General features: G+C 46.9%; 1 protein-coding gene across 1 annotated transcript in view; it reads right to left on the bottom strand.

Annotated features, from left to right (window-relative positions):
- The window catches only part of CIB4 (calcium and integrin binding family member 4), a 50,293-nt gene that overhangs the window by 5,383 nt on the left and 31,459 nt on the right, over positions 1-13,451 (bottom strand). Inside the window, exon 4 of the mRNA XM_043604349.1 lies at positions 6,434-6,575. Coding sequence (XP_043460284.1) covers positions 6,434-6,575 — 142 coding nt within the window. The remainder of the gene's footprint in view (positions 1-6,433; positions 6,576-13,451) is intronic.

Here is a 13,451-nt window from a genome sequence, read left to right as displayed (position 1 = left end):
GGAAGCCATCCGGCATGGGGCTTGGACCACGGAAGACGCCCAGGACAGAAGGCGCGTATTAGATAGAGCAGAGGCTCAGTTCTATGCCACTTGATGATTGTTAAACACTAAAAACGCAAACCCCGGAAACTGTGTAACATCTCACTTTGAAGAATGAAAGCTAGAGCTATCCTGGGCCTAGAATGGAGGGGCGAGGTCGCCGATGTCCCAGACTCCTTCAGGGTTAGAGCCCAGACTTCTGTCTGTCTTCTTTGGACAGGACATGGATATGAAAAGTACAGCTCACCACCTCCCTTCTGAAGCAGGTGGCTCTCCCCTGGCCAACTGTTTATCAGCCCCAGGAACCGGAGGCTAAGGCCTGAGACGTTCATCCAGGCTCTCCCTGTGCTGCTGTGCTGTCACCCATCGTAGGTGATGGCTGGGAGCAGGTGGAGGGGCGGAGGGACCAGCACCCGGACCAGAGGGAGTGGGCAGCCGCAGTGACATTGCACTGCTGGTAAGAAGTTCCGCAGCCTCTCCCAGAGACCCCGCAGTGTCCCCGGGCGTCCTGCTGGCCCAGGTCCCATATGCGGAGACTGCAGCAAAGTGACATGGCTTTGGTCCCAGGCCATCTGAAAACAGAATAATTTGCTAGAGTAGAATGTAGTCCTGGACAGTTCCCCTCCTTTGGGGGTGCAAGGGCACAGCAGCCTGGGAAAGGGGTGGGGGCTGAGAGCTCTGGGCTGCTGGCCAGCCCATGCAGACTCGGCAGCCTCAGACCTGCAGCTTTGGGCCGCTCTGAGAAGAGGGGGAGGGCCCACCTTTAATTCTTGCTGTTTCCCGACAACGGGAAGGTTAGACGGCTTGGAGAGCTGGGGCCCCGCCTTCAGGTCCCCCCAGAGCACTCTTGCCATCGTCATCTCAACCTGTCATGGTACTCCTTGCAATTTACAAAGTACTTTTACAGAAATTAGCCCATGTGGTTGAGTGAGGAAGGGCACGCTTTCACCATTATTTCCCAGGAGAACTGAGCCTGCCTCCCTGGCCTCTCCCGGCCCTTGGCACCGTGTCAGATCTTGGGGCGGTGTGGGAGGATCTCCCGCTGGCACTCTGGCACCTGCCTGAGGGTCGTTCACATCTGATGGAAGCTGTGCTGATGGAACAGGAAGGCAGCGCTGGGGTGTTGGTCTCTGGCAGGTAAAAAGTCCCTCCAGAGAGGGCCGGGGGTGGATCTGTTAGAGGCCAGGAATGTCCCTCAAAGCGGAAAGTGGAGCCCAGCAGGTACATCCCCGGTGCTGGATTCTTGACTGATGGTCATTCACTCCTTCCTTCCGACTCTCAGCAGCACAATTCTCGTTCAGGGTGACACCGTGTTCAGCTTAAAATACTCAACTTTCCAGTCTCCCTTGCAGCTATATGTGGCCGTGTGACATCATTCTGGACAACACAGTATGAAGCTGCCGGGTGGGGCGTCCAAGGACACTCGTTAAAGAAGAGTCAACTTAATCTGTGCCCTTGAATGTACACTTGATTCTTATCCCTTCTCCCATCCCTTTAGCTTCCTGTCGGGAACAAAGACACAGTCTGTAGGCACAGAAACCATCTTGTGATGATAAGGACGACAGTCCCATACTAAAGATGGCATATTAAGGGGCTTGAAGGAGCCAGACCCTTGGTTACTTCCCCCTGGCTCTGGACACCCTAATTCCAGGCTTTTTTTTTTAACATGGACACTCTTACATATAACTGAATGCAGGCCTACCTGGAATAGTGGGTCTGAAACTCCACTGCACATTACAATCACCCAGGGAGCTTTACAAAAGCCTGCCCACCCACCAGGGCACACCCAACACCCTTACATCAGATCTCCGCAGCCGGGGCCCCAGCAGCCGTGGGTCTCAACACGCCAGATAGTGTGCAGTGTGCAGCCACGTTGGAGAAGCAATGAGTTAGAGGAGTGTTGCCTAGATTTTAAGATGTGGAGGGACCAGCTGGGGGTCTTGTTAAAATGTTGACCCGGCTCCAGCAGGTGCACAGAGGGGCCGGAGATGCTGTGTCCCTAACAGGCTTCCTGGAGATTTTGATGTTGCTGGTGCATGGACCACAAGTGGAGTACCAAGGTGTCAGTCAGAGCATCGAGTTAGGTCTCTGGACTTCGGCTACCAAGGGTCACCACGGCATCACCACCACCACCTTCTCCTTTTTTGTCTCCGCGTCCTTTTTATTCCTCCCCTTCTGCCTTCAGTGCTGCCATTACCACCTCAGTGTACTGAGCCGCTACCTCGAGCCAAGCACCGGGCTCCGAGATTCACTTGTCCCATCCCTAATCCTGCTGACAGCTCTGTAAGGCGACAGATCTTCTGAGCCCAGAGAGAATTCAGATTTGTCTGGGTATATCTGATGAAGCCTTGGAGTTTATGAGTCCCCAGGCATCTATTTGCACAGCTGATTTGCATGAAGGCTTTGCGCTTTTTTGTTTTTGTACTTGAGCTCAAGGAGGAAGGAAACCCCTTAAGGGGGCCTGGAGAGAGGGGCTGGAGGAAGATACAAGGACAGGGTGGGGGACAGGTGGTATCTGACCCCTGATCTGACCTGAGGCACTCAGTCTGACCTCCTGGGAGTGAGGACATCCTCCCTACTTCTGAGCTGAACACAGTTTAGCTCCTGTGCCTTGAAGCTGAAAGAGAACCTGCTGTTCTTGTAGCTCCCTGAAGGCTTGGGTGTTTTTGTTTGTTTAGCTCTGGAAACCATGGAAAGACAGCTGAGGCAGACATCTTTGGGAACATCTGCTCTGCCTACACTTTGCCATCTCTGAGAAGTGTCCCCACCCCCAGCAACAGGGCTCTAGAGCTAGGTTTATTTATGTGACTCTGCATCGTTTTGGCGGTGGTTGATTGGACAAGGCTGTTTACCCAACCTGGGGGCAGCAAGACCATTGGTTTGGCTGAGCCATCAGTATCTCCTGAGAAAACGGGGGACCAGTGTTCATCTTTGGCCCATAGGCACAGAAGCATAAAAGTCTGCAGAAAGAGAAATTGAACAGGGAGAAGCAGAGTTGAGAGACCAGGGAACCACAGAGAGAAAAGAAGAAAGTAGCTGCCTCACTTCCTGACCACTTGCCAGCTGCATCCTCAGGAGGCTGCTTCAGTTCTACCATGGGCTCCATGCCGTTCCTGATGGACAAGCTCTAGTGCCCCCCCCCATGACCTGCACCTCTTGGTGTTTGTGCCTATATAACCCCCACATCCCTTTGGTGGCTTATAACTAACCAACAGAATTTGGCAACAGTGACGGGATATTCCTTCCGTGATTACAATATTGTATAAGACTCTACCTTACCAGCACACTGGCTCCAGAGGCTCTCTCTCTCTAGCTGTCTTTGAAGAAGGAAGTGGCCGTGTCAGGGGATGCCCATGGGGCGAGAAGCACGGGTCAGCCTCTGGAAACTGAGGGCAGCCTCCAGCCCATAGCCAGTGGAAACCAGGGCTCTAAGTTCCATAGACATGAGGAAATGCATTTGCCAACAACCAGGGTAGGCTTGTAAGTGAATTCCTCTCCAGTCAAATGCAGCCCAGACAGAGCCTTGATTGAAGCCTTGCAGAATCCTAAGAGAGGGCACGGAGAAGCTGCGCCAGACTCCTAGCCCACAGAAACTGTGAGATTATAAATGTGTTACCTAAATCCACTAGGTTTGTGGATATACTGGCTCCAATATACTACTGTCCCTCATCAGCTGCCTTTCACACAGGTAAGTCCCTGATACTTGCAACCCAAAGACTCTTGGCTAATATGAGAGTACTCAGTCTGGGCCGGTGCTCTGCATCGGGTAGAGCTGTCCATCCAGGAGAGTATGGACAGGAGGCAGAAGAAGCTAGGGACAGCACAGCAAGTGCCATGCGGCACAAGTCCTGACACAGAGGGGGCAGCAACTAGTGGGCTAGACTTCCCCACGGAGCCCCAGAAGTACTTGGGGTAAGGAAGGGGGAAGACTAGTGAACAGGTGGGAGCCACTGAGCCAACCAAATCTGGGTATGTGATTTCATTTGCACTTAACCCTGCTTGAAGTTCACTGTAAATGCATGTCTTGTGTCAAACTTAGGACATGTGGGGCCATTACTTCTTCGGATATCTTTTCTTTCCCATTAATTCTTTCCTTCCGAGATTCCAGTTGAATATATATTAGATCTTCCTATTGTCCTTCATGTTTCTGAAGCTCTGTTTCCTTTTTCTCTCAATGTATTTTTCTTCTATTCTTCAGATTAGATTATTTCCATTGAACTATCTTCAGGTTTCTGACTCTTCCTTCTGTCATCTCAGTTTTCCTATTGAGTCCATTCAGTGAATTTTTAATTTTATTTTTTATTTAAAAAATTTTCATTGCTTTTGTTTTGGAGAGAGAGACAGAGACAGAGACAGAGTGCAAACAGGGGAGGAGCAGAGAGAGAGAGGGAGACATAGAATCCAAAGCAGGCTCCAGACTCTGAGCTGTCGGCACAGAGCCTGACGTGGAGCTCGGACCCATGAACTGTGAGATCATGACCTGAGCCGAAGTCAGATGCTCAGCTGACTGAGGCACACAGGTGCCCCATGAATTTTTATTTTAGATATATATTTTATTTTTCACTTTTATATTTTCTGTTTGATTCTTTCTTATAGTTTCTATTTCTCTGTTGAGAATCCCTACTATTTCTTTCATTATGAATTTCTTTTATATCACTGGCCAAGGTTTAGTAGCTGTTTTAAGACACTTATCAGCTAATTCCAACATCTGGGTCATGCCAAAGTCAGGCTCCATTCTAGAGAATATATCAATTTTTATTTATTTTATAATTGTATATTGAATAATTTTGTATTATACCTTGGACATTTCTGGTTCTCTAAAATTTTTGTATGTTGAATAATTGTGGATTATATTTTAGACATTATGAATGATTTATTGTAAAAACTCTGGATTCTGTTATATTCTTCCAAAGAGTGTTGATTTTTTTTTTTATTCTATCAGGAAATTGACTGGACTTAAACTGCAAACCCCGTCACCCAGGGACCTTGTTAAATGCAGTGGCTGCTAAAATCTCAGTTCTGTTATCCTTACCTGAGCTGCTTTGAGTTTGCCTTGCATATGTGGTTTAGAGGTCCTTTCTCTCGCTTTCGTTCATGAACTCTCCCTATTTGCACTTTCCAGGGGAAAAGTGCCCCAAACTTTCTGATTCTTCAAGTCAGAAAAAATTTAGGGTTTCTATCAGTCTTGCATGATGCCCCTCACTGAAGCCCACCTTTAGGTTAAAGAAGTTTGAAAAGAGTGAGGGAGAGGACCATCCAGTACCATTTCCTCCTTCCAAGTGTCAACTCTCTGCCTCTGGTAACTTTCTAGTGCCATCAGGTAGTTGATTTTTATATGTAGTTTTTGAGTTTATAGATGCTATCTGTGGAAGTGACAGTATGGTAGGAACTTAGCTATTCTCAACAGGAGAATCTGTGACTTCATTGGAGTTTATTGGATACTAAGCCTGAGGACACAGGAGATACAAAAATATCACTGAGTACTTTTTATAGGTGAGAAACCTGAGCCCTCACAGGTCCATCAGGCTTAAAACTCCTCCTCCACCCCATTTTATCCAAGTCCACTTGGGCAAAGCAAGAATAAGACGGTGTCCACTGTGTGGAGACAAGGAGGACCTGGCAGGAAAGAGAGACAGGGGAAATGCCAAACTGCGCCAGCCTGAATGTTCAAGTCCTTTGGGACAAAGGAGTTGCCACAATGAGCTTAAAGCCTTGCACATGGTCTGTTTGAAGACTTCTCAGATTTCTTTGTCTCTTTCCTTTTAACTTCTCTTGAGAATTCCAGCCATCTCAGTTGTGCTAAGGGCACATAGGTCTGCTGACAAGCAGAACTCTGGCAGTGCTTTATGGCTACCCCAGACAAAACCAGAGACGAAAAAATGTCATAGGACCTCAGAGATGATCTTTCTCAAACACCTCGTTTTAAAGCCGATGAAACTGAGGCCTAGAAAGGTGAAGCAATTTGCCCAATACTTCCCAGCCATTCAGTGGCTGAGCTAGTTCTGGTGTTCAAATCTCTTAATTTCTGCCAAACAAGCATAGCTCCTTCATACCCACATGTAGTCCTCAATCTCTCTCTCTCTCTCTCTTTCTCTCTCTCTCTCTCTCTCTCTCTCTCTCTCTTTCTCTGGCCTGTCCACACTGCTACCATGAAATATCAACACCAATGACTCCGTTTGACTCTGATGGCATGGAGGGGAGGGCATCCATCTATCCATTGAAGTAGTAATTCACAACCATGTTATAGTACTCAGGAAAGATGATAATACCCATAAACGCCCAAGTGAATCCCAATGAACATCATCCCACCAATGAATTGAGGTTGATGGATTCCAGATTAATGTATACTCTATGGTGCTACCCCCCCCCACACACACACCACTTAGTCACCCACCGTAGATGCGAAAGGCATACTCGATCTTCAGGCTGGGGCAAGCCTGCTCACTGAAAACAGATGCCATACCCAGGACATCCTCAAAGGAGAACACATCATCGTGGGAGAACACTTTGCAGATTCGGTCTCTGAAAGGGTTGACCTGCAGGGAAGGAGGAAGAGGAGTGAGGAGGCCTGTTGGGATCAGGTTCATGCCTCCCTGGCCCTCACATATCTATCACAAGCACAGCAAATTCCTCTTGGGCACCGTCCTCCACTTTCTGTTTGCCTAATTCATTTCCACTTACCTGGGCTCCTTTCCCCCAGTTGCTCAGTGGCCCGGTCCTGGCTGTTCTAAACTCTCCTTGCCTGCTGCCAGGTCTTATCAGATCCCAACTTTGCTGTAGTGTTCTAAAAGGACCCCGATCCCTCCCCTCAACCAACCCAGATTCTTTTTCCTTAGATGCACCTCAGCCAAGAAAGCTATTTGATTCTTTCTGTGAGTTCACATAGTAGATCTGAACGGCCAACTGTGCCCAATTTTTAATTAGTTGAAACAAATCTCTGGTTGATTGTTCTAGTCACTGACAAGATACCTCTTCAAGGCTCCAAGCTGCATGCAAATGGATTAGTTCCTCTGCCTCAAGCACCCAATGGGCCTATTACCTCCCTCAAGGACAGTTGAGCCCCAGCCCCAGCCTGTATGCTTGTTGAACTCTCCTTAGGGTTTTCCCAGCAACAGCCAATGCGTATCCATCTGGTTTTGATTTCCCATTTACAACACATGAAAATTTCTTTTTCATTTCTTTTGAACTGAGTTACACGTTGAAATCTATGGTTTAGGGGCCCCTGGGTGGCTCAGTCGGTGAAGCATCTGACTTCAGCTCAGGTCATGATCTCACGGTTCGTGAGTTCGAGCCCCGCGTTGGGCTCTGTGCTGACAGCCCGGAGCCCGGAGCCTGGAGCCTGCTTCTGTTTCCGGGTCTCCCTCTCTCTCTGCCCGCCCCCCCATTCGCTCTGTCTCTCTCTGCCTTTCAAAAATGAATGAATGTAAAAAAAAAATCTATGGTTTAGTTTTATTTGGTATTCCTATGTATTTGAGATGAGAGGGAGAACATTCTGTGTCACCTCAGGTGTCCATGGAGCTCTCAAGCTTTTGTGAGCAAGCGAGGTATCTAAAGTCCTTGTTAAGAACATGAATTGTGAGCTCCCACCCTCAGATATCCCATTTTAGAAAGCCTGGGATGTAGCCCAGCATTATGGATGGATTGTGTCTTCCCCTAAATTCGTATGTTGAAGTCTTAACCCCCAGTATCTCAGAAAGTCACCTCACTTAGAAACAGTGTCTTATAGATATAGTTAAGATGAGGGCATATGAACTAGGGTGGGCCCCTAATCCAATATGACTTGTGTCCTCAGTAAAAGGGGAAGTTTGGACACAGAGACACACACTCGAGGAGACCACCATGTGCACCATGTGCAGAGGAAGGCAGATATTGGGGTGAGGCATCTACAAGTCAAGGAATGCCGGACATTGCCAGCACGCCACCAGAAGTCAGGAGAAAGGCATGGGACAGATTTTTCCTCACAGTCCTCTGAAAAAACACACGCTGCAGACACTTTGATCTCAGCCTTCTAGCCTCTAGAACTGGGAGACAATAAACTTCTATTGTTTAAGCCACACAGTTGTGGTACTTTGTCACGGCAGCTTTAGCAAACTACCATATCTAGGAAAATGCGTTGTGAATAAGGTCCCTAGGTGACAGGGTTAGTCTCACATGTATATACATACGTATGTCCCAGGAGCGACCAGGGGCCAGGAGAATCCGGAGAATCCCGGCTACCTTGCTAGAACCTCCAAACAAACTCCTGCAGTGTCTGCTTCCTTCACCCTTTCACTTCAACACCCCCACTCCCTGAAAAGCTTATTGCGATGGCCTCAGATGGATGCCGATAAGGGCTCTCCACTGTGATGTGTTCCAGGTCACGTGTATCTAGCTAAGTGGCTTCACAAATTACTTTGCCAAATTTTAACTCAATTAACTCTTGCAAATGGTGGCTTAACAAGATTCCTGCAAAGAAATGACAATCCAAGATAATTCTTATAATGCAAGTGTGGTGATCAAACCAGAAAATGTCAGAGCAGAACCTCTGCTACTTAAAATACAAGTTCCTCTTTATTTGGTAGTTGAAACGGTGAGAATCGAGTCAGACATAACTGAAGTCCCGGCTTCAATTCTCATTTCCTGTGCTCAGACAGGGGCAAGGCAGACCAGCAAGCATTGAGCCTAAACATTTATCCAGCCAGGGAGTGAGATACCAATCTTCCCTTCCCTGGGGGCCCACCTTCAGGACTTGGCTTTTCTGGGAGTGATGGGGGAGGGGAGATGGTTGCCAGGAAGCCAATCTACTCCCTCTTAGATCCACGTCACGTGACTGTTACACACACACACACACACACACACACACACACACACCTTACACCTTGTCTTATAAAGAAGATTGGGAAGAAGACGGTGTGATAGTGGGGGAAGGAGGGAGGTAGCCAGAATAGGACATAGAACGCAATGTGTTGACTGCAAAGACTTTTGGAAGATGTGGGGAAAAATATTGCTGAAGATGTAGCGAAATAAACATTAGAACAAATTTCACACTGTGGGAAGTTTGCTGAGTAGTTGAAGGAAAGTACAGATGTTTCTAACATGGTTTTCCTAGATTCGGTTTCAATAATGAAATACACAAAGAACTACATTTCTGTGAGCCACTAACGGAAAGAGGCGATATTGACTGAACAGTACATTACTTCTTTAATGAAAACACCAGTGATGGGAAAAACCGTCTGAGCGCAGTCACTGATGGACTGGCTGCTCCGTGATGAAAAGGATTCTGGGTAAGGGTTCAGGGATGGCCACATGCAAAACCAATGCCCTGCAAAACTTCCTGCAGGCTACCACAGTCAAGAGGTTAAGTCTGGGAGTACACAAAGTGCTACAGGATGCATCGGTGTGGTTCGTTTTTTAAAAAAGAGGTTAAAACACAGTAAAACATACACCGTGATTTGTGATCAGAAGGGAAGTGGCTTTGAAAATCTTTTGAACCACATAGAGGTTTGCTGGCCATCTCCTGGCAGAACACTTAAAATAGCCATCAAACTTTAAGAGGAATTATATGTGTTTCTTGTACAAAAAGGCAAACATTCCAAATTCGCTGAGCGTTTTATGATGACAAGGGATTGTTGGCAGATATCCACCGAAAAAGGAGCTCAAATTCTTCTGAATCTTCAAGGTAGAGGTGACTCATTTTAACAGTGAGTGAGAAAAGTCCTTGCTTTTCCAAAAAAACTCCTGCTTTGGAGAGAATGTTTTGAACATCAGATTTTTGTTGTTGAAAACATGCGGAGTCACCTAAAATAATGCTTCTATCTGTGTACTCGAACATATTAGAAACAGACTTTTCTAATCTGTTTGAAAACCATCCAAATGGAAAGTGTCAGTGGATTTCGGGTCCATTTGTTAAAAATATAAAAATGCAATGTTTTCCAATTAGCTTCTAAGAGCCACTGACTGGCATAAGGGAAGATGGACATCTACTAGCTTAATTTCAATAAAAGGCCTTTAATTGGTGGATGGGATTGAAATTGAGTGCCATAATTTAATACAGGCGGCCAATGATACATTTCTTCTCTTTGGATCAGCTGTGACAGCCACTAAAAATAAACTCAACTAGAACCAGACCCCCAAATGATTCCATCTCCAAGTGTTAAAGCAAGATTTTAAAGAATAATGAAGCTTATCCAACCACGTTGCTTGCCCTCACCCCATGATTATTAATTAGAAGCAAACAATACAATTATGAGAGGAGGAAATTTTGTTGTACAAATGAAAGGGGCATTTGTTTTTAAGATATTTTATGTTTATTTCGTTGATAAAACAATTAGCTTTTACATTTTTAATTTTTTTTATGTTTATTTTTGAGAGAGAGAGAGAGACAGAGCATGAGCGGGGGAGGGGCAGAGAGAGAGGGAGACACAGAATCCGAAGCAGCCTCCAGTCTCAGAGCTGTCGGCACAGAGCCGCCGCAGGGCTTGAATTCACAGACCGCGAGATCATGACCTGAGCCCAAGTTGGACGCCCGACTGACTGAGCCAACCAGGCGCCCTTAGCTTTTAAATTCTTTGTTTTGCATGTTTCTGTTGTAACATACTGGTGTCATAGTAAAGGCATAGGGTTGGGATACACACATAGTATGGGTGTGCAACCCCATTTTTTAAGTGCTGGGGAGGCATGATTAAAAATAGCTAGTGATCTCTGGTCTAGTCTAATCCCCTCATAAATCATGGACGTGGAAAAGAGTCCCCAGAGTTGAAGGAGTGACTTACCCAAGGTCACTCAGCCTAGGACCCAATTCTGAGTCCAGCACTGTTTCCACTATGGGCCCCTGTGGCAAATAAACATAAAAGAAAAGGTAGCGATGAGGCAGAACATGTGACCTTTGAAACATAAAAATCCTTGCAACTAGAACCTCTTAAAAGTCTTACTTTAGGGGCGCCTGGGTGGCGCAGTCGGTTAAGCGTCCGACTTCAACCAGGTCACGATCTCGCGGTCCGTGGGTTCGAGCCCTGCGTCAGGCTCTGGGCTGATGGCTCGGAGCTTGGAGCCTGTTTCCGATTCTGTGTCTCCCTCTCTCTCTGCCCCTCCCCCATTCATGCTCTGTCTCTCTCTGTCCCAAAAATAAATAAAAAACGTTGAAAAAAAAATACAATTTAAAAGTCTTACTTTAATATAACACACACACACACACACACACACACACACATTTTTGACACAGAATGCCAAATGGAGGCTAGCCTGAAGTCAAAGTCATGGCACCTGCCTGTGAGAGCTCCACGTCTTGCCGGCTAGCCAGGAGAGGCCACGGTGGCCGTCCCGTTAGCAGCCCTGGAACAGGACAGTGAGAGCGAACACAGTGGAGCCGACAGGAGGTGAAGTTAACAGGGAGCTGGCAGGCTGGGGCGTGGTGGAGGTGCCAGAGTGAGGGGTGGGGGATGCTGTTCCAGAGAGGATGGCAGGGCAGATGACACACAGGGCCAGGCGTCACCAGAGCTGTTTCTGGGCCCTGAGACCAACGGGTGGCTGGTACGTCCTCTGTGAGACCCGGCGGGCACCTGCCAGGAGGGTGTCCCTGGCCTGTCTCTGTTCCAGCAATGGCAGCTTCCCCCTCTCCCAGGTTCCCTGCCTCATCCCTTCCCAGGGATGATCCCAGGGCACAGACTTCCCCTGTGGCGACATGTCCTCAGCACGCCTGCAGCTCTATGCAAAGGGATGCTCTTAGTGCTGCAGGGATGGTTTCTGAGGGTCCAGGAGAGGCCCATACCTCTCCCTGCTCTCCACCCTGAGCTGAGCGCCAGTTCAGCCAGCGTCCTTGGGTCCAGCCCAGCCACCAGCAGACAGAACAGCTGGGAAGAGGCGGGAGAGGAGCAAGCCTCTTGAGTGATCATAGTTCCAGTTTACTGTGTTTCAGATTTGTGTTGCTATTACTTTAAAAGTCTGAAATCGGGGCGCCTGGGTGGCGCAGTCGGTTAAGCGTCCGACTTCAGCCAGGTCACGATCTCGCGGTCCGTGAGTTCGAGCCCCGCATCGGGCTCTGGGCTGATGGCTCAGAGCCTGGAGCCTGTTTCCGTTTCTGTGTCTCCCTCTCTCTCTGCCCCTCCCTGTTCATGCTCTGTCTCTCTCTGTCCCAAAAATAAAAAATAAACGTTGAAAAAAAAAAATTAAAAAAAAAAAAGTCTGAAATCTGAACCAATGAATCTTGGGATCTATCTAGAGAGTTGCAGTCTGTATTAAATTTCACACTCATTTAGAAGCCGCCAATACTCCCAAGGAGGAAGAAGATGACATTTGACAAAGCAATGCCTTCGTTTCAAGAATAACACGTACCCCAGTGCGAAGGCCTTCTGAACAAGGGAATATAAACATGTCAGCATAGAAATTTATACAGGTAACTCAGTAGTGTGATCTCCATCGATGCATGACAAAACTAAAAAAGATGAAAATAAACCCCAAATGCTGGGGATTTTTTTTTTTGGAAACAGAAACTACAGTTTGTTGACAATAAAAAGATTGCAGTCCTTGCCAAAAAAACTAAAAATTTTTAAAAGATCTTCTCAAAGTTATTGAACAAGAGATTTGATTTGAAGATGAAAATCAGAAGGAAAATATTTGGACTTAGTTTAAAAATATCTCCTCACCATTTCTCCAAGTAGCACACAGTCAAAAGGAGCTTTTTACCGTTGCTGAAAAAAATTCACACAAAAATACGCTAGTGACTCAACAGTGACGTCACTGATGAAGTTTTATTTTCAAGAGCTTGTTTTTTAGGGGGAAAAAAAAGATCAAATAGTAGTATTTCATGTAGAACTTCTCATTGCTAATTAAACTTTCTTAATTTTTGGTGTCTGTCGGTTTTGAATAAGGCTTCATTTTTGTTCATTTTGCCTGCTATCAATACTTGTTAAAAGTACCCGATGAATGTGTGTAGTTTTTAGATTTTAAACAGATGTAAAGCATGTGTCAAGGAAGGGAGTAGAGGGAGGTGTCTGCTGGGAGGGGTAGAGAAGATGCCAGTCCCTTCTGGGTCTTGTGTGGAGGCCTGAGGTCACTGACACAGACTCCTCATATCTGTGCAAGATTGGGTGAGCAAACACCAAGTCCCAGGAGAAGGGTGTAACAAATCTTTTGTATTTTAGTGCCTTTAAAAACTTCCCTTAGGGGCATCTGGGTGGCTGAGTCGGTTGGGCGCCCGACTTTGGCTCAGGTCATGATCTCACGGTTCACAAGTTCAAGCCACGCGTTGGGTTCTGTGCTGATGGCTCAGAGCCTGGGGCCTGCTTCGGATTCTGTGTCCCCCTCTCTCTCCGCCCCACTCTTGCATGCGCTCTTGTCTCTCTCTGTCTTTCAAAAGTGAATAAACATTTAAAAAAAATTTTTTTTAGATTCCCTCAGATAAACCATATTTATGGAGTGGCAGACTCAATATTACT

Source organism: Prionailurus bengalensis, chromosome A3, assembly GCF_016509475.1.
Source record: "Prionailurus bengalensis isolate Pbe53 chromosome A3, Fcat_Pben_1.1_paternal_pri, whole genome shotgun sequence".
In the NCBI taxonomy this organism is placed as follows: Eukaryota; Metazoa; Chordata; class Mammalia; order Carnivora; family Felidae; genus Prionailurus; species Prionailurus bengalensis.
This window is presented reverse-complemented; position numbering and strand designations above follow the sequence as displayed.